This window comes from Gobius niger, assembly GCF_951799975.1.
Source record: "Gobius niger genome assembly, chromosome: 9".
Lineage (NCBI taxonomy): Eukaryota > Metazoa > Chordata > Actinopteri > Gobiiformes > Gobiidae > Gobius > Gobius niger.
In genome coordinates this window covers 30951550-30977241 of record NC_136860.1, presented here as the reverse complement: position 1 = coordinate 30977241, position 25692 = coordinate 30951550, and the positions used below count along the sequence as shown (strand labels likewise).

The 25692-nt window shown below is 37.4% G+C and overlaps 1 protein-coding gene across 2 annotated transcripts in view; it reads left to right on the top strand.

Annotated features, from left to right (window-relative positions):
- Positions 1-18781, top strand: part of glsb (glutaminase b) — a 53338-nt gene extending 34557 nt beyond the window's left edge. Inside the window, exons 15-18 of one of the 2 annotated variants that reach the window (XM_079563422.1) lie at positions 12925-12986; positions 15611-15687; positions 15770-15833; positions 18164-18781. In XM_079563422.1, the coding sequence (XP_079419548.1) occupies positions 12925-12986; positions 15611-15687; positions 15770-15833; positions 18164-18311 (351 nt within the window). In that variant the 3' untranslated portion in view covers positions 18312-18781. Of the gene's footprint in view, positions 1-381; positions 1476-12924; positions 12987-15610; positions 15688-15769; positions 15834-18163 lie in introns of those variants that run through there. The other variant, XM_079563423.1, reaches the window with a different exon arrangement.
- Positions 18782-25692: the final 6911 nt, after the last annotated feature.

Here is a 25692-nt window from a genome sequence, read left to right as displayed (position 1 = left end):
AAAATGACAAAAAATGGACAAAAAAATTACAAAAACGGGACAAAAAAATTACAAAAAAGTGACAAAAATGTGACCCAAAAAATGACATAAAAAGACAAAAAAGTGACAAAAAATTGACAAAAAATGACCAAAAAAAATGACATAAGAAGACAAAAAAAATTACAAAAAATTGACAAAAATGACCAAAAATGGACAAATAAAATTACAAAAATGTGACAAAAAAATTACAAAAAAGTTAAAAAAAAAAGACTTGAATACTCCAGTACAGTTGAGAACCACTGGCCTTCTGTGCTTTAGCTTTAGCTTTAGCTGTGTTTGCTAGCAATAGTCCAAATCCATGAAAGCCGATACTAATTTGTCCCTGGTGTCCGATTAAACCAGCAGCAAACGCGCAGACCCATGGATTACGAGAGTCTGCAGCAGGAGCTCGCTCTCAAAGCCCCGCTGTGGAAAAAAGTCTGTCCCACCGAATCCAACCAGGACTCCTCCACCACTGTAGTCTATAGGATGGACAATGCCAGCAGCGAGGTCAACTAGACCCCACAGCATCCTTTTTATTTATTTATATCCTGTCCGAAAGTATTTATTATCAAGAGGTTACCGTGTGGACAACTGTGTGGAATTGGACGTTTCACTTCAAAAGGGAATATTGGTGTTAGTCGAAGTTACTTTTATTCTGTTACTTTGAGTAGTTTTGACTAGATACAAGGTGTTGGGATTGGGGCGGGAAAAATTTAAGGTAATTTTTAGCAATACAGAAAGCACTTACAATTAAAAATACATCAGATTTAGTCCATACTGCTCAAATAAATAATCAGAATTCTAGTAAGTTAAACGAATATTCCTTTTTGCATCCTGTACATTGTATCTTCTTAATGTATAGCTCTTTTGTAAACTTTTGAAAGGAATAGCAGTGCTCGATCATATGAATACTACTACTGCTACTACTACGACTTCTACTTTTACTACCGCTTGTAACAGCTGTTCATGAGGCTCCGACTTGAATGACTTGAGCAGTGCAGCTAATGCTTTTTTTGTACGATTGTCCAGGAGATGAAAGTGTTGGTCCACCCAAAGAAATCAAAATGCTGGACTTTTAGGAAATCTTACCCAAATCATTGTTCAGGACAGGCCAGATTGGGACATTTTGTGAGTTGAAATGTCCAACCTGGGACATTTTCTGCTCAAGATACAAGCACCTTCCTGATGTAAAACTTCGGCCTACAGTAAATCCTGCGATAGGAGCAGGATGTGCATGTAGTTCTGATCGCAGTCACTTGATGTGCAATGAGATTTCTTCTTCTTACGACTGCAGCTTGGATGTTTTGATTCACTTGTTGCCTTTAAGAGTAGGTTTAGCATTGAGGGGCCCATTTCACAACTTGTTCTTGAAAGTCTTTGTTTTTTTTGGGGGGGAGGAGGAATGCCAAAGGTTAATTTAAGCGCACACTGCGAAAGATAATCTACATTAGTTACAAAGATTTTGGTTTATAGTGTTAGGGGGTAATTAAGACTATTTTAGAATTTGTTAATTTTCTTTTTCAAGCTTCAAGCAAAATCTTGTGTCTACGTTTTATTTGATTGTCCCCCCAGGGCAGGTTTGGACAAACTTTTTGATGCAAGGGCCACATTTGGTGATTTGTAGGGATGTAACGATGCACTCAAGTCCCCATTTGATTTTCGATTTTTAGTTCCGGATTTTAAATTATTTTTTTTTTTTACAAAATGAATATGACTCATTTTATTACCAACAGATGTTTATTTGTTTTAACATCTGCCTTTTTGTCCTTGTAACAAACCAGTAAGAGGACATGAAAATGAACTTTTCAGTTTTTTTTTTTTACATAGATTCTTCTATCTTTTACATCGATTCACATTTTAAGCAATTAAAATAGATTTTAAATAGATTTTCAATTAATCGTTACATCCCGAGTGTTTTGAACTTGCATTGAAAAGCCATCCCTTAAAGCCGCACTGCATAACATTTCACCAAATAAGATAATAAAATACAAGCATTCATTTTATTACAGATATTTTTTTCATGGTTGAAAAAATTAACTAAGGCTGAAACAACTAATTGATTAATCGACAACTAATCGATTATTGAAATAGTTGTCATTGTCAACTATTTTAGGAATCGATTAATCGTTTTCTAGTAAACAAACCTCAAGTTCGGGTCTGTAGTGTTTTGTACATTGAAAATTTCATAAATATCTGTCAGTGTCTCGATCTCAATCAGAAATCAGAATTGGCATCTCACTTTAAGTTTACTCCATCAACACGTCCTCAAGAGGCACCACTTTAGCTTTATGTGATTAAAAAAAATAAAAATAAATAACAAATGTGTATGAGGAGGAGGCCGGAGATGCTCACTCGATCGTGTACAGTAGCACCAGGTGCTCTTCGGAAGGAACGAGCAGGATAAGACGAATGAGGAGAATGAAGTATCCGAGGCACAAGAGCGGCTCACCTCTCCTCAGACCTGACTGTAACTTTACTGGGACGTCTCCAGCTCGTCGCCATGGAGATGTTGACTAAAGGCAGCCGAATATGAGCTTTATTCACCTTATTCCGCCCCGCCCACTTTTGCCACTTTTTGCGTTGTCTCGGCACTTCCGTTGTCCAGACACTTCCGGTCGAGCGCGAGGCCCGTTCATTTTAACGGAGAACGAGGGAAAATATTCGCTCAAATCTGATGTTTAGTCGATTGATTTGTGTAAAATGGCCAATGTTCATTTGCACCAACATGTCAACACTGCAGCGTTTCTCAGCGCGGCCGAAAAACGGCTTTGTTTTCGTGTAGTAACTGATTTTATGTGGACTTCTCCAGCCCCATGTTAACACATAGGAGAAAAGGGGCGGGCACAATTCATGGCGGCGGCAACGTGAACCTCCGGAATAAGGTGAATAGGTTACATCCTTATCCAAAGCCATTATGTGATCAGCCACTGCAAAAATAGCATTTTCAGTGTATCCCAGCTGGTCATTAGGAACATGTTTTGCTAGCACCAGTATAATCCAAAATGTTACGCAGTGTGCCTTTTAAAACTGTACCGTGGGCCAATCCATTGTAATCAGAGGTGGTCAACTATGAATATGCAAAGTTTAGCTAATGTTTTTTCTGGGTTTTCTTTGGCAGTGTAGTGTGAACAGTCTTGCATTGGTTAAACAGTAAGACTTACCATTAACGTCAACAGCAAAGATGCACCAAAGCCTCATAAAGCTCAGTTCGAATGTGATATCGGCCCCCGAGGTCCCGCCGCCGATCGCCCGATTTTATTGGTTACGGATGATGTCACAGAGGCGTGTTTTTCCTGATGCCGTGACTCGGTCTTTTCGGTGTTGGAGACGGGCTGGGTGTTTGGCTAAGCTTCAAAGTGACTAGAGCGGACATGTTTAAGTAGTTGTGTTATATTTTTTAATGAGATATTTTATTTAATTTCACTAAAGGGAGTTGTCAGTAGATTTTAAAAGTTGGGTGTGGAGCTGCGTCGGACGTACTGTTTGTTGTGGGAAAAGGTGGAAGTGCCAATGTGGGCGAAATATACACGTGTCCACACTTTAATGGGTGTCTTTAAAAACATTGCATTTCTATTTTATTCTATTTTTTGGTCGTTGGAAGATTAAGGCATAACTAATTCTTCTCATAAGGAGATTTTAGTCCACAAAAGCAATGTTTTATGTAGTTACATTGACAAACGTTTTGATTTCTTTCATTATCACAATAGTCAGTCGAAGAAGTATTGTGTTTTCTTGACTATTGAGACATATTGACACATCTTGACCAAATATCTGTTTTGAAAATGCCCATGTGACTTTGTGGACAGTTTTTCAGGCAGGTGTTGGTGAAATTGTTTGTACATTTTTAGCTCAGAGGTTCATTCTTGAAAAATCAGCTCACACAACCAGTTTACACTTTATAGGACCATACTGAAAGCACTTAAAGACATAGCTATATGCAGGAATAAGACAAAAGTGACAAGTCCCAAAGAGAAATCCATAACTAATACAGTATACTATGTAATTAGCCTGTTACCATTTGTTTCATTTATATGTATTTTCAACTGTATATTACAATGATTACAAATCCGCTGAAATTGTGGATTAGAAAATTACTCTTAGGTCAATAATAGTCCAGTTGGCTTTAACTTTATTCACTTTGACGAACAATGTTTTTCAATTCAAATAGTTCACTAGTCATGTCAAAATAGTTCAAGACAATCAAAATTGTGTCTTTTTCTGAAACACATTATTACTATTTGGGGACTTTCAGCAATTCATTTTTAATGTATGTTTTCTGTAGCACTTTACTGGGAATGGGATAGGAATAGCACGGTAACAAGGCATAACAATGAACCATTTTAGCCCTGTTTCCACATTATTAAACAAAATGACCATGTTTCCATCCATGGCCCATCCATGGTAACTGATAGTGTTCACACTATCGCACTATGAAATGAAATGAGATAAAGCCTATGTCCTTGTTGCCATGTAACGACCATAATTACACTTTTAAGCAGCATGCTATCACTGTGCTGCAAAGTAAAGTGCTGTTTTATCAAAGCTATTAGTGAGAAAGGTTTATATGATGTACATTGAAACCTGGTTAACTCTCCATACATCTGCAGTGTTCAGTTTATTCAGTATTGCCAACGCCCATGTACAATTTGAATGTACTAAATAATGTACAGTTGCTTTTATCTGTGAGTGAGTGGGCCTGGATGATGACACAGTTCAGGCTTTGGTTTTTTTCAATAGTCAGCCGGCAATACGGTGCTAGTCGTGCAATCCTCGTGTTGTTACTCGTAGCTGCTCTGCTCATAAGTAATGGCTTGTCCCCGTTTGGAGATGGCATTAGTTTAGGGCGAATGCAAAGGCACTTGGAAAACATTTATCTAAACCACAGCTCAAGTCTTAGTGAAAATCTCATCGAGTTTAACTCGAGTGATCGAAAGAGACTGCTGCTGGAGCCAATAGTATCCTACTTTTACATAATGTATCTGTTTTTCTGTGTTTATTCATATTGTTTAGAGACACCTGTTGTTCAAAAGCCTTTTCTTATAAATGATTTTTATTCATAGAAATATGAATGCAACATCTGTTCAAAACTGGAGAAAAGTGACGTTTGTATTGGGCATGTTTATTGGTGATTGCTACAGATTAATATTGAGTGTGTAATATTTTTGGCACTTGGATTCACCGATACTAGTATCAGGTATCGGACCGATACTGCACGCTTGTACTCATTAATGAAGTCCCGATACCAGAAACAGATACCACTTGACGTGCAGCTAGCACTCCTACCCAGCTGAGGAAAGAAAATAGCAACAAACTGGAGATTTCCTTAGTGGAAATTCGATATTCCACATCGAGCTGACTTTATTACAGACGACACTCCCTAAATCAGAGTCTGCGCTGGATTTAACCAGAGCTAAATGCTCTGGTTAAATGTAGCTTGCTATAAACATATGAGAAAATCCACAGGGAGCTGCAGTAAAGGCGAAAAGAGACCACTTATCTACAGTAATAAGTCTCATTAGAGACCATCTCAATACTATTGTTAAATAAAAATACATAAATTTATAAAGCACAAGCATTGAGGAGCTTTTGGACATGGACAGTGCAATAAAAATTAAAAATTATATTGAATGAAAATAAATGTTCAATTTTGATATAACTTCTCTTAAAAATGTAGCCTACTTTACTCAAGTAAATGAGTAAATTAACTAATTACAAACCAATCAGCTGTGAAAAAAGTAAGTATGTTGAAGAAAATGCCTTGTACTTGTATCAGTATTCGGTATCGCCAAGTACTTAAATCAAAGTACTCGTACTGGTATCTGTTTTAGAAAAAGTGGTCTCGGTGCATCCCTACCTATAATCATTGTTTTATACATTTGAAAGCTTAAGCAATCGGCCCATTAATACCAGTTAATTGGCTCTAAAGATTTGGATTACGTTCAGGAGGATCCGTGTCGTGCCTTCAAAAAAATGTCGACGCGTTGAAAGTTTGCTTGGAGAATTAGCCGAACCGGTGACGCTTTTCTAGGTCAGTGCGTCGTCAGGTTGAGACTCTTTCTGCTCCAGTCGCAGCAGATCAAGTGGGTGCACAATCTCTCAACTTCATCATCGACCTATTTCTTCTGTGTCGCATGAATCAAACTCAGATCTGCTTTTCCCCCTTTTCAATCAATCAACTCTGAATCTATGATGAATTTGAATGAAATGAATCAGGAAGTCTTTATAAATCCATGGCTTTTGAACACCAGGGGCTCAAATCATGTATCATTCATTCACTGTATGTACATAGACTTTCCATATGTTTTTGTTCACTTTCTTGCATGCATTTATTATGGTGTTTTTTTTTGTTTTTGTACTCTTTATTTTTATGTCTTTATTTTCATATGTTTCTATGTAAATTATGTCTTGGGCTTTTTGTGAGGGTATCGCTTTACAACAAGGCAATCTGGATATTGGGAGTGACCAAACACCTACAGAGATAAACTAAAGATAAAACATATTCAAATAAAACATATTAAGCAGACTACCTGACCATATGAAGGTTTACTCCAAGAGCCTTATTGCAAAGTAATATCCAACCGATTCATTTGCATTTGAGTCACTTTCATTGATGATCTTGGAAATGACATGACCTTTTTTTTTGGATCATTTTATGTTTCAGCAAATCAACCAAAGACATGCACTTCCAACCTCATGCTTTCTGTGTCTTATCTCCATTTTATTGTTCATTTTTGATAACACGTGTGTAATGTTATGTCTGCGCAAAGGTTTCTCATTGTTTTGGCTGTAAAAAAAAAAGAAGAAAAAAAAGAAGCGCTTCGGATGTGAATGTTTGATTTTGTTTTCCTTGTCGTCACTTGTAAAGAGTTAAAAAAAAAATAAAGTTACGTTATCCATCGTGTGCATCTCTGAACTCACCCGTCATTGTGATTCACCAGGCATATTGAACCTGATGGAATCCAGGCTCGTCTTTCTTGTTCTACAGTGATACAGTCGGTGCCTTTGCAAATGTGCAGTACTTATGAGTTTTATCCTCCCACCTTATACCAGACACACTAACCCAAAGAACCGATTTTCTGCACTTTCCTCCTAGTTGGATAGTTATGTATTATGTATATATGGATAGTATATTATTTTAACTATAGCTTCACGGTTATTACGAGGACTGGGACCATCCCCTTTTATCACGATCCGATACGTATCACGATACTCAGGGCCCGATCCGATACATATCTCGATTTGATAAGATAAGATGAGATAAACCTTTATTGATCTCACAAAGGAGAAATGTTACTTGTTACAGTCGGCGTTCAAGAAGATCCCTCAGAGTTAATAAAGTGCAGCTGATACAGAGATTATTGCACATGTTACTTCACAGTCTTATTGCACAGTCTGACAGCAGTGGGGATGAAGGCTTTGCGGTAGCGCTCCGTCCTGCACTGAGGGTGTCTCAGTCTGCCACTGAGAGAGCTGCTCAGCTCTTCTACAGTCCCGTGCAGTGGGTGGGAGGTGTTGTCCATGATGGAGGTGAGCTTGGCTAACACCCTCCTGTCCCTCACCTCCTCCACAGAGTCCAGGGGGCAGCCCAGGACGGAGCTGGCCCTCCTGACCAGCTTGTTCAGTCTGTTCTTGTCCCGCTCTGTGCTGCCCGGGGCCCAGCACATGGCAGCGTAGTGGAGAGCAGAGGCTACCACAGAGTCATAAAAAGTCCTGAGCAGAGGCCTGCTCACTCCGAACGACCTCAGTCTCCTCAGAAGGTGGAGGCGACTTTGGCCCTTCTTGTACAGGGCGTTGGTGTTGTGGGACCAGTCCAGTTTATTGTTGAGGTGAACACCCAGGTACTTGAAACTGTCCACCTCCTCAATGTCCTCCCCCTGGATGTTCAGCGGTGTGTGCGGTAGTGGCTTCCTCGTGAAGTCGATCACCATCTCCTTCGTAAGTAATATGTTTATCTTAAAATGTGGAGAAAAAAAAAGTCAGGTGTCCAAAGTTTAAGATTCCCTCATTAAAAACATGCCTGAAATGTTGCCTTGGCACATTCACGTATTTTTGAGTAATCTGTAAAAACTCTGATGGCGGCCATTTTAGGGATAGGTTTGCCTGAGTCCTCCTAGGAACGCCCCCACCTCCTGGAGACGCCTCCGAGCTTTCGTCACCAGCCGAGTAACCAACCACTGCTCCTCAGCAGAACCCCCTCCCCACTGATGCCACAGACAGCGTGTGGAGGGGGCGTGTCGGAAAGGGTCAGAGGTTCTTAAAGAGACAGAGGCCTATTTCAAGACATTCACTACAGCCATTTTGAGAGACAGTTAGGCAGTTATTCTAATTTACTGCATTTACAGACCGACAGAAGGTTTGGTCATCATTGTAGTGTGATATAGACTGGTGCTATGTGATTGAAAAAAGCATAATACCCCCTCTGATGTTTTTCCCCGTGTTGTTGTCGTCACTTTTTCATTGTATTTTTGACACTTTTTTGTTGCTTTTTTGTCATGTTTTTGTCGCGTTTTGGGAATAAAAAAAAAAATTGGCACGTTTTTCTCTAGTTTTCATCGCTATTTTGATGCTTTTAGATTTGGGTAAAACCGTTAACGGGTAGTTCCTCTAACAAAGCACATTTTTTTAAAGGGTAACCAAGCACATTTTGTTAAACTCAAGTATTTTCCTCCCCTGACATGTTCCAGTAATGTCCTAAGGTGCAGAATGAGCCCAGACCTGTTCACCACAACTGCCTCTAAAATCCTGCACTGTCACTCAGAAAGGTGTCACTTCGGGTCTGAAGTGCCGTCATGCACAAGCTTAATATACAAGCTGCAGTTACGCGTAAGACCTGAGGTGGCAGTAGTGAGTATAAAATTACCAACTTGCATTTAGCCTCTTTAGCTATAGCTTTATGGTTATTACCATATGAGTGGGTTGCACAAAAAATGTAACATCTACAAAACTGATCTTAAGCTTTTTCTTCGTATTGTCCCTTTTTCATTGTATTTTTGAATTTTTTTGAATTTTTTGTCATGTTTTTGTCGCATTTTTGGAATTTTTAAAATAATTTTGTCACATTTTCTCGTTTTCATCACTATTTTGATGCTTTTAGATTTGGGTAAAATCGAACTGAAAAAAAGTGCTTTGTTATGGTGGAGGTGAAGAGGTTAATTTTCACAATATAGTTAGTTTTAGTCTTAAAACTTGACTAGAATAAATGTCATTTGAGTCAAGATTTGGTTAAATAATAATGTTCATCAGTTTTAAAATGTAAAATTTCATGGAAATGTATTACCTGAAACTAAAGTATATTTAGTGAACTTTACATTTAAAATATTAATTAAAATGAAGGCCACTGCTTCATGTTTGTTCTCCACATGGACAAAGCTCAGACCTGCTCCTTTGGTACTGGGTATAAATGACATGAGGCTCCTTCAAATTGTCATTAGATGTTTTGATGATTTTAGCCTCCTCTTTTCATTTTTATTTAGACATTTTAGTCATACTTTTAGTCTCATTAACCCCTTAACTCCCACCTGAACCGAGCACATTTTCTCCAGCTTTACCCCAATCCAAAAGCTTCTGGGAAAAAAGGTGTGAAAATAGCGACAAAACTGAGACGAAAACAAGGATGAAAATGTGAAAAAAGTGAGCAAAAACTGACGAAAAAGTGACAAAAAATTAACAAAAAATGTACAAAAAAATGACAAAAATTGACAAAAATTTGACAAAAAAAGTGAGAAAAATTTGACGAAAAAAATGGACGAAAAAGTGATAAGAATTTGACAAAAAAAATGCGAATAATTTGACCAAAAAGTGACACAAAAAATGGACAATAAAAGTGACCAAAAGGCACGAAAATTTGACAAAAATGAGATGACTGCCCAACAAAAAAAGTGATGAAAAAAAATCTGATGATGTGAGGAAAAAGATCAATTTAGTTTTTTAGGTCTTAACTTTCAAATGAGGTGTTACACTGGCCTCCAGGATTTGGGTAAAGCTGAACTGGAGAAAATGCTCTCAGTTCAGGCGGGAGTTAGGAGGATAACAACTTTTTTATTTAGTGTTGGTCTTATAGTCAGCAAAATGAACATCCTTAAAGACCTTTTCAAACATTTACTGGCGAAGATGTAACCTAAGGACTATTTTTTTTTTTTGCCTAAAATGCCTCACCAAGTAAGAACCACCTTTTTTGATAACGTGGCAGAACATGCAGTAATAATTATCAGCACAAACGTGGCAAATGAGAACCCAACAGAACCAACAGAAAAGCTGCGTGTGTGAAGTCGAGTCCTCTCCTTTCTCTGACATGTCGAGGAGTCAGATTTACCGCCGTGTTTTCTGAAGCGAAGAGGCAGATTCCAGTTCAGCTGCATTTTTTTGGATTTGTGAAAACAGGGGGCCCCAAACAACTGTACTTTTGAAGTTTTTGCATGTACAGGCACAACCGGGCTGTAAACTGAGAGTATTTGCATATTCTACTTGTGGATATATGACCTGTCTGTCCCCATACCTCCTCCATGTATAGTTATGTATATATGGATAGTATATTATTTTAGCTTTACGGTTATTACCATATGAACAGTTTGCACAAAAATCAACTGTAGAGCTAAACTGAAGCAGTGGAAGTGATTTACCATTTCATTACTATTTAGATCAGTTCACTTCCACAATATATTTTAATTTTGGTGTCTTAAAACTAACTTCATTGAGTATGTTTGTTATCTGCATGAACAAGGCTCAGAGCGTTTCCTTTGGCAGTGAATTTAATATGATATGAAGCTTTCAAATTGGCATTGGATGTTTTGTTTTTTCATCAAAATTATGATTCAAATTGAACTTAAAGCAGATTTTTAATTCCCACAGTTGTTTTAGGGCAGTGGTTCCCAAGGTGGGGTCCGGGGAGGCCTCAGAGGCTCGACAGAGGGGCCCCCAAAGCTTGTCTATATATATATATTTTTATAAGGAAGTATACATTTCTTAACCAGTATTTAACCTCTTAACTCCCGCCTGAACTGAGAGGATCTTTTTCCTCACGTCATCAGATTTTTTTTCCATCATTTTTTTGTTGGGTATTCAACTCATTGTTGTAACTTTATTTGTCATTTTTTGTCACATTTTTTGTCATTTTTTTGTTATTTCTTGTGACATTTTTGTGACATTTTTGCCACTTTTTCATCAATGTTTTCTCACTTTTTTGTCACATTTCCATCATTGTTTTCGCCTCAGTTTTGGTGCTATTTTCACAGCTTTTTTCCAGAAGCTTTTGGACTGGGGTAAAGCCAAACTGGAGAAAATGTGCTCGGTTCAGGTGGGAGTTAAGGGGTTAATCTACAGTCATTGCTCAATGTTACTTCAATGTAATTTTAGCTGTAAAATATTATACATTATTATTATATATATTATTGTTAAGGGGCCCTGAGAGATTTTTGGATCATTAAGGGGGCCGCCATGTCCCAGACTTTGGGAAAAGCTGTTTTAGGGTATTAGCAAAACGGAGTCAGATGGATAACCCCTGATTTTTGCGATACATTGTGGCTTATTGTGGATATTGCATCATCCAATACATGTATTACTTAGCACAAAAATCAGGACCGGAGGGAAGCCAGTTTGATTTGCTTCCCGTGCACATAAAAGACTTTTTAGGTCAGGTTGGACGTGTCTGAGCTTGTGTTAGCATGTCGAGTATGCAGCACAGTACATGTTAGGCGAATATGTTCCTGTACAGACTTCATTATGTGCATTTTAACCTCTTAACTCCCGCCTGAACCGAGAGCATTTTCTCCAGTTCAGCTTTGCCCAAATCCTGTAGGCCAGTGTAACACCTCATTTGAAAGCTAAGATCTACAAAGCTCATTTAAATGGATCTTTTTCCTCCCGTCATCAGATCTATTTCCATCTTTTTTTTTGGGGGGGGGGGGGTATTCGACTCCTTTTGTAACAGTTTTTGTCACATTTTTTCGTCAATTTTTTATCACATTTTGGTCACATTTTTGTCATTTTTTCATCAATTTGTTGTGATTTTTTTGGGTAATTTTTTGTTCAATTTTTAGTATTTTTTTAGTCAAATTTTTATCACATTTTTGTCATATTTTTGTAATTTTTTTGGTCATTTTTTTGTAATTTTTTTGGTCATTTTTTGTCAATTTCTTGTGACATTTTTGTGACATTTTTACATCATTTTCGTCACTTTGTCATTTTTTTTGTCTTTTTTTTTGTCTTTTTTTGTCACATTTTTACCAAATTGTTTGTCATTTTTTCGTAAATTTTTTTATCACATTTTGGTCACATTTTTTTCCATTTTTTGGTCACATTTTTGTAATTTTTTTGTCAAATTTTTATCACTTTTTTGTACTTTTTTTTGTCACATTTTGTCACATTTTTGTCATTTTTTCGGCAATTTTTCGTCACTTTTTTGTCAAAGTTTTCTCATTTTTTTGTCACATGTTCATCATTGTTTTAATCTCAGTTCTGTCACTATTTTCACACCTTTTTTCCAGAAGCTTTTGGATTGGGGTAAAGCCAAACTGGAGAAAATTTGCTCAGTTCAGGTGGGATTTAAGGGGTTAAACAACAAAATATGGTTGTTTATGACTCAAGCAGGTCAAATCCAGGACTACGTTAGGTGCAAGTTGAGTTCAGACCAGGACCAAAGGATTGAATTCCCAGACCCAGGTTTAAAGCATTATCTATAGTTATTTCACATCCCGAGTAACAGCTCCTTTGGGCCACCAGCTGAACCCTCACGACAGTCTGAGCTGCAGTGTCCGAAAGTGTTTAGAATCTGCTGGTGAGTAGAGCTTGTGGTGGTGTCTTAAACAAAACGGCTTGTTGTATGTTCGTCACGTCATTTTCCATTCCATATCACCATAACTATTACAGCTTTCACAGTGTTTTGAAAGGAACATGTTGTGTCTTTAGGTGAAGTCCGTGATCAACCTGCTGTTTGCTGCCTACACAGGAGACGTCTCTGCTCTCAGGAGGTGAGTGTGATGATGATAATGATGATGATGCAATACTAGACTATCCTGCACGTCATATACATTTTCTCTGGGAGCTGGGTGACACCTTGTGGACAACAGAAGAAGTAGACACTGGTGTGTGAATGAGAGTGTGAATGGGTGAGCGGTTCCTTCCTGTAAAGCGCTTGGATTGCCTAATGTAGGTGGAAAAGTGTTATTTAAGTTGAGGCCATTTATTATGTAGATTTTGCAGTATTTCTCACAGAACATGTGAACTTGCGTGATATAAATGTAATTATAATGATGATTATTTAACCCCTTAACTCCCACCTGAACGGAGCACATTTTCTCCAGTTTGGCCTGACCCCAGTCCAAAAGCTTCTGGGAAAAAAGCTGTGAAAATAGCAACAAAACTGAGACGAAAACAATGATGGAAATGTGACAAAAAAGTGACGAAAAAATTGATGAAAAAGTGGCAAAAATGTCACAAGAAATTAACAAAAAATTGAAGAAAAAATGTGACAAAAAAAAATACAAAAATGTGATAAAAAATTGACAAAAAAAATACAAAAATGTGATTAAAAAATTTACGATAAAATGACAAAAATGTGGGAAAAAAATGACAAAAATGTGACAAAAAAATTACAAAAATGTTATACAAAAAATTACAAAAAATTCATAAAAACTTGAAAAAAAAATTACAGTGAGAAAACATTGACAAAAAAGTGACGAAAAATGTATGAAAAAGTGGCAAAAATGTCACAAGAAATTGACAAAAAAATGACAAAAATATGACAAAAAAAATACAAAAATGTGATACAAATTTGAAAAAAATTGGATAAAAAATTGATGAAAAAATGACAAAAATGTGATTAAAATTTGACAAAAAAACAAAACAAAAATTTGACGGAAAAAAAAAAAGACAAAAATGTGACAAAAAATGAAAAAAAGTTACAAAAATGATTTGAATACCCAACAAAAAAATGATGGACAAAAATCTGATGACGTGAGGAAAAAGATCCTCTCGGTTCAGGCTGGAGTTAAGAGGTTAAAAGAAGAAAGTGGGATGCGCTCTAAGTGGGGGAAAAAAAGACATTAATCACAACTGAACTTGGTTTGACCTTAAAGACCCTATACCTGTTTTTTATCATTACAAACAATGACCGAAGAAGCCACTAAATTAAAATGTTGTAGTCAGAACTCAATCCTATCTTTCCTAACATGTTTGTAGCATCTCAGTTCTTCACTGGGGCGAGTTTATTGACACATTTCACAACTTACACGGTCACTTTCACAGAAATGCTACAAAAGCCAGCCTACACGCTCATGAAACAATATATAAATGCTTCATATTTTGATACACATGTGTTTTTTCCCACAAATGTGTGTTAAAGGAGGACAGAACAAATTTCATTCCAATAATAGGAAAAGGAAAATCGGGTGTAGTGCCTTTAAGCTGCTTGAGGACACAAATATATGGCTATTCCTCATTTGAAATCCATCCATTCATCCGTCCATCCGTCCTCCCCTCCTCTTCCACTTGTCCTTCTCCGGGTCGTGGGAGCAGCCATTGGAGCTGCCCGAATCTTATTGCACCAGCCCCTTATGGCTCCTCCTGCAGGTGGTGGGTCCATAGAGGGACGGCCTCATGGTTCAAACCGGGCCTGTTGGTCTCTCATAAGGGGGCTTCTGAACCGCTCTTTGTCTGACCCGTCACCTAGGACCTGTTTTGCCCTGGGAGACCCTACTACCCCGACAACTTGGCTCCTCAGCGGGTGCTCACTGAGTTTTAATTGTGCAAATTCAGACTTGATTGGGAACAGGTTCTGCTCAAATATCTAGTCAGCTTCTCTGATTAGATAAGAATTATTCACCAAAACCAAAATGTAACCAACTTTTACACAATAAGATAGGACTTAACCCCTTACCTCCCACCTGAACCGAGCACATTTTCTCCAGTTTGGCTTTACCCCAGTCCAAAAGCTTCTGGAAAAAAGCTGTGAAAATAGCAAAAAAACTGAGATGAAAACAATGATGGAAATGTTACATAAAAGTGAGAAAACATTGCCAAAAAAGTGATGAAAAATGGATGAAAAAGTGGCAAAAATGTCACAAGAAATTGACAAAAAATTGAAGAAAAAATGACAAAAATGTGACCAAAAAATGACAAAAATGTGACAAAAAAACCTACAAAAATGTGACAAAAATGTGATAAAAATTTGACCAAAAAATGACAAAAATTTGATTTAAAAAATGGCAAAAATGTGATTTTTTTTTTTTTTTTTTTTACAAAAATGTGATAATTATTATTTTCTTTTTTACAAAAATGTGTCAAAAAATGAACAAAAAGTTATGAAAATGAGTTGAACACCCAACAAAAAAAGTGATAAAATCTGACGACGTGAGGAAAAAGATCCTCTCGGTTCAGGCGGGAGTTAAGAGGTCAAGAACTGTTCTTTTATGAATAAACCGACATAACGACTTATCAGTAAAACCGATATTTACTATCTGGGCACATGAATGGGTAAATCTCATACGTCTCACCTATAGTGCTGGTACTCTTATCTAATACATCATTTTCAGTGTGTGCTCATTTTCAAACTCTTTAAACTAAAGCGATTGACCTGTTCTGGATATGTGTGCAGGTTTGCCTTGTCATCGATGGACATGGAGCAGAGAGACTACGACTCCAGGACGGCTCTCCACGTGGCGGCAGCAGAAGGTACGCAGTGTTGGTAGAACATACTGTATTTTCCCCAAATGTCGGCCTCAGTAATGCATCCGTCTGTGTTTGCCGCCTGCAGGACACATTGAGGTGGTGCGTTTCCTTCTTGAGGCCTGTAAAGTGAATCCCATTCCCAGAGACAGGTAAGTGTGTGGTAAATGTGTGTGTCAGTGTAATGAAGAACACGCATTAACTCCTGGACTTTTTCTACTATTTTAGCTGGTCCCCTGATTATTTTAGATTAGCAATAACATGAATATAAAAGGCCTGTCACGATAATCACTATATCGGCTTTTAAATGACAGAAAAACAATGTATTTTTAGGCTGAATATTTATCGTCGATACATGTATTTACATTTTTCTTTAACTTTTATCCTATTTTTGTCCTACTTGAACAATTTTACTGAAGTAAATTTAAATTTTAATAAGTTTCATTGAGTTTCACGTTAATTGTAGCTTGTTTGTTATAAAAGATATGACATTACAAGGTATTACTGAGATTTCCATGGCATCTAGTAGTCCTCAATATTTTCATTTATTGTGACAAGCCTATTACATACTGTTTTATTTATAACACTCAGACAGGGATTCATTAAACTAATGATAGAAATATTTTTGTTGAAAATGGATCATAGGGGTCTCTTTTCCCTTTTTAACACATTCAAAGCTTTATGTTGGCCTATTCTTGCTGTCTTCATGAAGTAGTTTCAGATTCGTTGCTCCATTATGCTCCTTTAGGGTTAGACACTTAACAAGTATTTTACTAAGTTTTTTACTTAGTGTTAGTGAGCACTTCTCCTTTGTCAGAGAATACATCCTCCTTCACAGGTGTGGCATGTCGAGATGCTGATTAGAATGAATGAATATGGCACAGGTGCCTGAGGCTGTCTACAATAAAAGGACACTCTGGTGTGACCATTGTCTCATGCACAGCAGCATATCCCGTTGTCGTACTGTATGCTCTACACCAGGGGTCTTCAAACCTTTCTCTCTGGGGCCACATGTTCCTGACTGTGATGGGGGGCCGGGCCAGGTTGGCTATAACATAGAATTGTGTGACCCAGACCATAATGCAGCAGTGTGGCCTCATTGTAAAGTAGAGATTACTCGCCTGGCACAGTCGTCCCCACTACTGTATCCACAAGATCAACACTTGATTCCAGGCACAGATTTGTTTAGCTGTAGTGGTTTGCAGAAATAGTAATCAGGTCTTCACACTTTGTTTTTAGTTGAAACACCACAGGTCATCCATTTATTTTTATTTTCAAATAAAACATCATTGCGTAATGTGACCAAAGTAATAGCTGCTTACTCTTGTATTGCTCTTTACAAGCCTGTGTCACAAGTTTTTCAAAGTCGGTGGTGCTTCATTTACCACGTGGCTACAATGTGCTGTTTATATCCTGATCTCTTATGTCAGTGCCCTCTGCTGGACACGTGTGGAATTCTTTTTTATTCATTTAAGTTGCCCCCTAGTGGCTGGAATGAGTATACTGGTTATTTAGGTAAAACAAATCATAACTCCGCACAGGAATGGGAGATAGACTTTTTTTTGACATACTCAGGGATTTGTGCTTTACAAGTCAGCGGCTGGATTAAATCATCTCGCAGGCCGAATTTGTCCCGCAGGCCGTAGTTTGAGGACCCCTGCTCTACACCAATCCAGAGCATCCCAAACATGCACAATGAGCTGAAGTTGTGGGCGCTAGTTCTTCCTGTTCGTATTAATTTCCATTAAGATTAGCTTAGACCCGTTTGAATCATCGTATTTCCTAGAGATTCTGTGGTGGACAGTGAGTCCCTGGCTGATGATCACTTACTGCAGGTTAACAAGTTGCTGTACAGTGTAAATATGTAATATCTATGTTTAGAAGGATCAGTGAGTTTGTCTTGAAGCTAAAAACATTAATTTCATGCATTATACAATTTGAAACAGTGCCTTTTATTCATTTTTGTTTATCGCATGTTAGCCTTTAGCTTATCAATCCTTCATGATCACAGGTGTCTCCGGTCTGAACTCGTAACATCCTACATCAATATTTGAACACACAACAAATGATCATCTACTGGGAACTCACTGCCCAAAACATAATCTGTAGACTATATGATTATTATACTTGGAAAATAATAAAGACAGGAACTGGTGCTCACAACTTCAGGTCAGAGGAACTAGCGTAGCCATACCGTGCAACCAGGCCAAATGGATTATCTGACAAAGAAGTGCTCACTAGCATAATACTTTGACAATATTTTGTGTTAATAGAAAAAGGCTTTGTCTTTCAGTTCACCCCATGATAAATGAGAGCCAAAACAAAAGTGTAAATCTGTGTTGAGTGTATATCCATCTGTGAGATCAATAAAGTATCATCTTATCTTATCTTATCTTATTACAATCCCGTGTATTCCAATCTCAAAATGAATTCTACCCCTATAACACGTTTTCCATTTCCCTTACCATTTTGTGTGACACAGATGGGGGAACGCGCCACTGGATGAGGCTATACACTTCGGTCACAAAGAAGTGGTGGCCTTCCTGGAGCAGCACCAGGGCGAGCACAGTGCGTCCTCTAGTGGCTCCGACCCGGGCAGCGCAGCGAAGAGCGTGGACAACCTCTACTAGACCAATGCACAAAGTTATTTATTATACCTGCACCAAGCAACAGTGGACAGTCGTGTTTAACTCTGGGATGTGCGGATGATCAGACTGGCCGCAGAAAAGAAACACATACACGAGGAGCGAGACAATATTTTTGAATACCTTGTGAACTTGTGTATGTGTTACTTTTCTGCAGGGCCGTCTTTAGTGGCTGCTTATGTTCCTCGTACATTCATGAAGTGTGATGTTGATGTTTGAGTAAAAAAAACACACATATCTTTATATATTTGTAGTGTTGGCAGGTGTTGGGAGGCTGCTGTTCACATTTACTGCAAAAGTGGCTCAAAGATTGAATTTGGGCAATAGTTTTGATTGATTTTATCACAGTAATGCAACATCAACTCTTCATAATATGCAAGGGCTACACGAAGATTACTATACGTATTGCGTTTTGTTTTTTCCCCCTTGATATATATTAGACTCTGCATTCCATTCACTGCATTACTCGCCGACACCAGTTTGACCCCTTAACTCCCACCTGAACCGAGCACATTTTCTCCAGCTTTACCCCAATCCAAAAGCTTCTGGGAAAAAAGGTGTGAAAATAGCAACAAAACTGAGACGAAAACAATGATGAAAATGTGAAAAAAGTGAGAAAAAGTGACAAAAAATGTACAAAAAATGTACAAAAAAATGACAAAAAATGACAAAAATTGGACGAAAAAAGTGAGAAAAATTTGATGAAAAATTGAGGAAAAAATGGACGAAAATGTGACAAAAATGTTTAAAAAAAAATGACAAAAATGAACAGAAAAATTTACGAAAAAAGTGAGAAAAATGGACAAAAAAGTGAAAAGAATTTGACAATTTTTTTTAAATAATTTGACGAAAAAGTCACGAAAATTTGACAAAAATGAGATGACTGCCCAACAAAAAAAAGTGATTAAAAAAATCGGATGATGTGATGTTTTTTTTTCATATACCAGTCTTTTAACGATACCGATGCCTAAACGATATTTTTCCCAATACTATTTGTCATCTAGCACCATAAAACAGGACTTTAATGTTTCTTTGTTCCATAAAAGACTATTTCTTTAAACTACTATCGTTTATTTGGGCTCTTAACCCCTTGCCTTATCCAAGCACATATTCTCCACTTTGACTTTACCCAAATCTAAAAGCTCCTTGAAAAAAGCGACAGAAATGAGACATAAATGAGAATGAAATCGCAGCAATAAAATCATCAAAAAAGTGAGCAAAAAAGACGACAACACGGCAATAGTGCGAGGAAAAAATCTTCGATCTTTGCTGGTCTTAGCTTTCAAATAAGATGTTGCACTGACCTAAACTGTAAACTCCAGTCAAGAAGCTTTTAGATTTAAAGGGACTATACGGTGTTTAAAAATGTTAAAAGTTTGTATTTTCCTCCCCCTGTATGTTCCAGAAATGTCCTATAGATACAGGCGGCATCTCTGGAATCGCCCATATATGGTCATGTTTGAAAACAGTTAAGGGGAAAACAATTTTGAAAAAATCTAAACTTTCTCTAATTATTCAAAAACTACTTTAACAAACGCTGAATTATGAATATAGTTTTCTACTAAAGAAAGATACAAAGACATGGAGCACAGTGGTTCAACAGCCCATAGATACATAAATAACAGAGAATGCTAACATAATGCTACATATTTGCATCGGGCTAATGCTAACAGTTAGCTAGCGCTAGCTTGAACTGCCGTTTTTTCACTTCTACAGAGCAATCTGCTGTGAGAAAATATATCTATGTGGACCCGATTTACACTTGACTTTATTTGCATGCGATATAAGTTCATATTCCACCAGAAAATGTCTAAAAAGAGTGAAAAATTGTTTTCCCCAAAAGATTCTATTTTCCCCCTCGGCGAGGCCACGGTGTAGAATCAGCCCAGACCTGTTCACCACAACTGCCTCTAAAATCCTGCACTGTCACTCAAAAAATTCTTACTTCGGGTCCGAATTGCCGTAATTAATATAGAAGGTGCAGTTACATGTATGACCTGAGATGGCAGTAGTGAGTATAAAATGGCAAACTTGCATCTAGCCCCTTTAAGGTAAGCGGAACTAGAAAAATTGTGCTCGGTTGAGGTGGGAGGTTAATGTCGTGTCTGGCATCAAAACATATTTAATTGGTTCATTTTTTTCAATTCCATTTCCCCCCCAATGCCAGATGTACCTACTCCTTTTCTCTGTTATCCCAGTGGTATCATTTAATAGTCCCCAGCCCTAGTTGTTGAAACCCAGAACAGCCGTTAATGATCAATCACTATGTCAACTCTATGTGATACAAGTGTTCACATTTTTCATTAAACAGACCAAATATTCAGAGTGTAAAGTAATTGAATCTAAACAAAATCTCAACTTGAACCACTTTTTCCCTTCTATGTGAACGCAGCCTCAGCTCGCGGACCACATTTCTCTAAATATGCTGTCACTTACTCGCTATCTGAAAATGGTGAGTTTTGTTTGTACTTTTGCTGATTGTGTCTCCGCTGTGAGACTTGATGCTGCAGTAAAGTCATGTGTCTAACGGGGCCTTTATATTGATATCGTAAACAGGCCCATTATATTTTCCTATGCGTTTGTCCCTGTCCGTTGCTGCAGGCTCCTCCTCGGCGGGATTCAGATGAACTGTGTATCCTGAATGTATTTTTCTGTGGTCCACGCAATAGACACGGTTATTTATTCAAAAAAAGACTATATTTAAATGTGAGACTGTGCTGTTTTTTTGAGTGTCGAAACTTTTGAGCAGGTTTTCTCAACTGGTTTTCACTCTGCGGGGATCCATACTTTTTCATTTGATATCAAAGTCCCGGGAGCTAATTCAAATGTAGCAAGGGGGTAATCTTTAAAATTGGGAAGAGTTGTGTAGTTTGTTGCAGTGTTAATTTTGTCGACTAAAATGTTTAGTCTTAATTTTAGTCAACGTGTTATTTTTGACGACTAAAATTGGACTAAAACTAAATTAAAAGTTTCTCATGAGACTAAAACTATGACTAAAATGTCCAGATATTTTAGTCGACTAAAATAAGACTAAAAAAAAATGAAAAGGAGAGACTAAAATCATCCAAACTTCTATTGACCGTCTGAAAGAGCCTCAGATCATGTAAATTCACTGCTAAAGGATCAGCTCTGAGCTTTGTTCATGTGGAGCAGCTCCATGAAGCAGAGGAACAAGATTAAACATGATTATAGTGAATATTATCAATGCAAGTCGACTAAATTCGTCTTAAATTTAGTCAACTAAATTTACTTGCAATTTTAGTCGACTAAAACTAGACTAAAATTGAAGAGATTTTTTTGACTAAAACTAGACTAAAATCGAAGATATTTTAGTCGACTAAAACTAGACTAAAATCGAATTACATTTTCGTCAAAAGACTAAGACTAAAACTAAATTAAAATATGTTGTCAAAATTAACACTGGTTTGTTGTGCCATATACTTGGACCTACTGTATTTATGCTGCCTTCATGTGCGAGTTGAAAATTACGAGTGCATTGTGTTCAAGTGCTTTTAAGGTCCTTGCAAAGTAACATTTCGTTAGCCACATAGCATAATTGCCTAACTCATTTTTGTTTTGATTTTGGAAAACATGTAAAAAGACGTTTTATAGGAAACACATTGTTTTTCTCTTATTGCCATTTTAACAATACAAAATGACTTAGGCAGTTATGCTATGTGGCCAACGATTTCAAAAATAACCTAGGCCAAAACAATAGGACACAATGTAAACAAGTAAAAAAACAAAAAAACAGTAGAGGTTGACTGATATGGGTTTTTCTAAGGCCCATGCCGATTTTTGGGGATTTTTATTGGCCGATGCTGATTTTTTTGACCGATATTTTTGGCCAATTTTTCAAAATGTCTGGTCTATAATCCTGTAAAAAATACTTGGCCACTTCAGCAGTGACCAATTTTATTTTAGGTGATTCAATCATAGTTTCTGTCCCAGCTTTGATTGTTTCCGTTAGCATTAGCGTGCTCTCATTTGCATTAGCACTCTTCCGTTTTTTAGCATACTGTTGCTAGCTGCAACATTTTGCCCGGCGGCGACAATGTTTCTCCTAGGATAGCTGGTAGATCCATAGATAAATATAAAGGAATTATCGCCACATTAATAACGTTTGTGAGAAACCAAACCGTTTGTAAATCCGTGAAGATTTCAGCAAGATAAGAAGATTTGTGTTCCTGCTAATCACTCAATTACTTAAGCTCGCCAAAAAACTTCCCTGTGGCAAGATGGCCGCTGGTTATGCCGGAAGTGTCTCTGCCTTAAAGAGGGGGTATTATGCTTTTTTCAATCACATAGCACCAGTCTATATCACACTACAATGATGACCAAACCTTCTGTTGGTCTGTAAATGCAGTAAATTAGACTAACTGCCTTGTGTAAAATTGCTCTCTCAAAATGGCTGTAGTGAATGTCTTATAGGCCTAATGCATAGGCCTCTGTCTCTTTAAGAACCTCTGAGCCTTTCCGACACGCCCCCTCCACACGCTGTCTGTGGCATCAGTGGGGAGGGGGTTCTGCTGAGGAGCAGTGGTTGGTTACTCGGCTGGTGACGAAAGCTCGGAGGCATCTCCAGGAGGTGGGGGCGTTCCTAGGAGGACTCAGGCAAACCTATTCCTAAAATGGCTGCCATCAGAGTTTTTACAGATACCCCCCCTTTAAGACATCTAGCCTGTATATATATCTATATACTATCCTAGGCAAACATTTTTTGCTGCCCAGCAATAAATACCCAATTCTAATATTCACTTAGGTTTAGAGAAACTAGCTAACTTTTGTCAAACTTGTAGCTAGAATAGAATAGAATAGAATAGAATAGAATAGAATAGAATAGAATAGAATTTTTATTGTCTACCGAGGTAGAAATTCATCTTTGTCTCACCGACACAGAAATACAAGACTGTGGACAATACATACATGCACAATAAAAAAATTAATAAATAAAACAAAAACACATATGTAAGAACAGTTCATTTCTGTGGCAATTGTATTCAGGTCGCTGCTTCATTCAGAATTCCCACAGCACAGGGGACAAAGATTTCTTAAACACAGCCTTTTTAGCCAGTGGGACTCTGTATCGCCTCCTAGTCCCGAAGCTTAAACTGAGGGTTCAGAGGGTGAGCAGAGTCAGAGGCAATAGCTCGAGCCTTTGTCAGTGTCCTTGCCTTGCACAGCTCAGTCAAAGGTCTCTGAGGTCTTCCCACAATCTTGGAGCCCATCGACACTGCCCTGTTTAGTCTGTTTTTTGTTCTGCAGGTCATGTGATCAAACTAAGCAGGGTGGTGACGATGGGCTCCAAGATTGTGGGAAGACCTCAGAGAGCTAACCGACTTTCATCTCGATGCTTCTCTGTTCCCCTGAGGCTGAAGTTGTGGGAGCTCTCGTTTTAAAGCTCTGACTTTGCTTTATCCAACACAAAAAATGGAAAGTCTCCATCACTTTCGGCCCTGGAGATGTCAACTTTTATCAGCCAAAATTGTAAAATCTCCAATTATCGGCCCTATCTTTAAATCTATCTATTGATCCCTCTCTAAAAAGATAAATATATATATGTCATATTGAAAGGTCAAAGGTAACTCGTGTCAGAATGATCATGAGGCTATTCATGAGAAATTTTCAACTCGACAAATTGTATTTAGTTTTGATACTACGTAAATTAACAAAGGGACTGCTGCTGATGTATAGCAATCAACTAAATATTCTCTCTATTGAAAGGTCAAAATTGCATTGGTTTCAGGAAAAAGTCATTCAATTAAAGTGGGGAGAGAAAGTAAACAATCAAATCCTCCCCTCTTTAAGCAGGAAGCCCTTCTTAGTTTGCAAAATGAAGGGAGCAGGAACAGAATTGTCAAAAGCAAACAATCAAGCCCCTCCCCCTCCCTCCTGATTGGACCGGACACAGGAAAAACTCGTCTCATTGGTCAACACGGGAGGATACTACTCTGATTATTTGCAGAGAGCCAGGACGGAGGGACTTTACAAGAAGTAATATATATATATTATTACTTACTTTACATCAAAATGCAAGACCAGGCGGTAGATTTTGAACATTTAATAACATTTGTAATATATGTAGACTCCCAGACTATCACTTTAAAGAGTTTAATAAAAGTAATATGTAATCGTTCCCTATCTTTTTGAGACAGCATTTCGTATTTAATGTTATTATGTCCCCAAACCTACTGCCAACCCAAACAAACTACAGTGAAAACATAAATTACTAGAGTCATTTCTTATTGACTTCCGAGCAAAGCATCGTTTCCCAAGTTGGGTTCCCGCTCCCCAGTTGAGAGAAGCCTGATTTAAACTGTTTGTTGTAAGTAGATTATTCCGTTTTTTATGAGCAGACGGGTCATCTGCTCTCAGCCAGCGAAATCCATCTCTGCAAACGGGCTTCGGGTGTGTGAAATACGTGTATGTTTATTTGTTTTTACAGAGTAGGAAACGCTATACCAAAATGAAATGGTGATATACCCAATGAATGTACAGTAACATGATTCTAGTTTAAAAGTGTGGTGTGAAAAAGATGTCTCTATTTGCTCAGATGTATATTGTTAAATAAATGAATATAATAATAAATCATTGTGGCGGATGTGCTGAATTTGAAATGCTTCAGAAAGGCACTTACCTCATCTGATACTTAATCGCTAAAGCAAGAAATCATTCAAAAAAGTATAGCAGTTTGTTCTTTTTTTTAATTCTTATTTACATTTATGTCACATGATTTCATTGACACGCTTTTCAAGTATCTGTACAGCAGTTTGGCAGTCGATATGTTGCACTGTGTGTGGCAGTCGCAAAATACATACACAGTTATATCAAAGGTAGTTCATTTACTCAAAGCAGGGTAACATTTTGAAAAAATATATTATGCCCTTAACTCCAACCTGAACCGAGCACATTTTCTCCAGTTTGGCTTTACCCCAGTCCAAAAGCTTCTGGAAAAAAGGTGTGAAAATAGCAACAGAACTGAGATTAAAACAATGATGAAGATGTGACAAAATAGTGATGAAAAAATGACAAAAAAGACAAAAAATTTACAAAAAAAATTACAAAGACAAAAAAAAAGTGACAAAAAAATGACAAAAATGACCAAAAAAAAGACCAAAAATTTACAAAAAAAATTACAAAGAGAAGACCAAAAAAAAGTGACAAAAAAATGACAAAAATGACCAAAAAAAAGACAAAACATTTACAAAGGAAAGACAAAAAAAATGGACAAAAATGTGACACAAAAATGACAAAAAAGACAAAAAAATTACAAAAAAAATTACAAAAAAAATTACAAAGAAAAGACCAAAAAAAAGACAAAAAAAATGACAAAAATGTGACAAAAAATGACCAAAAAAATGACAAA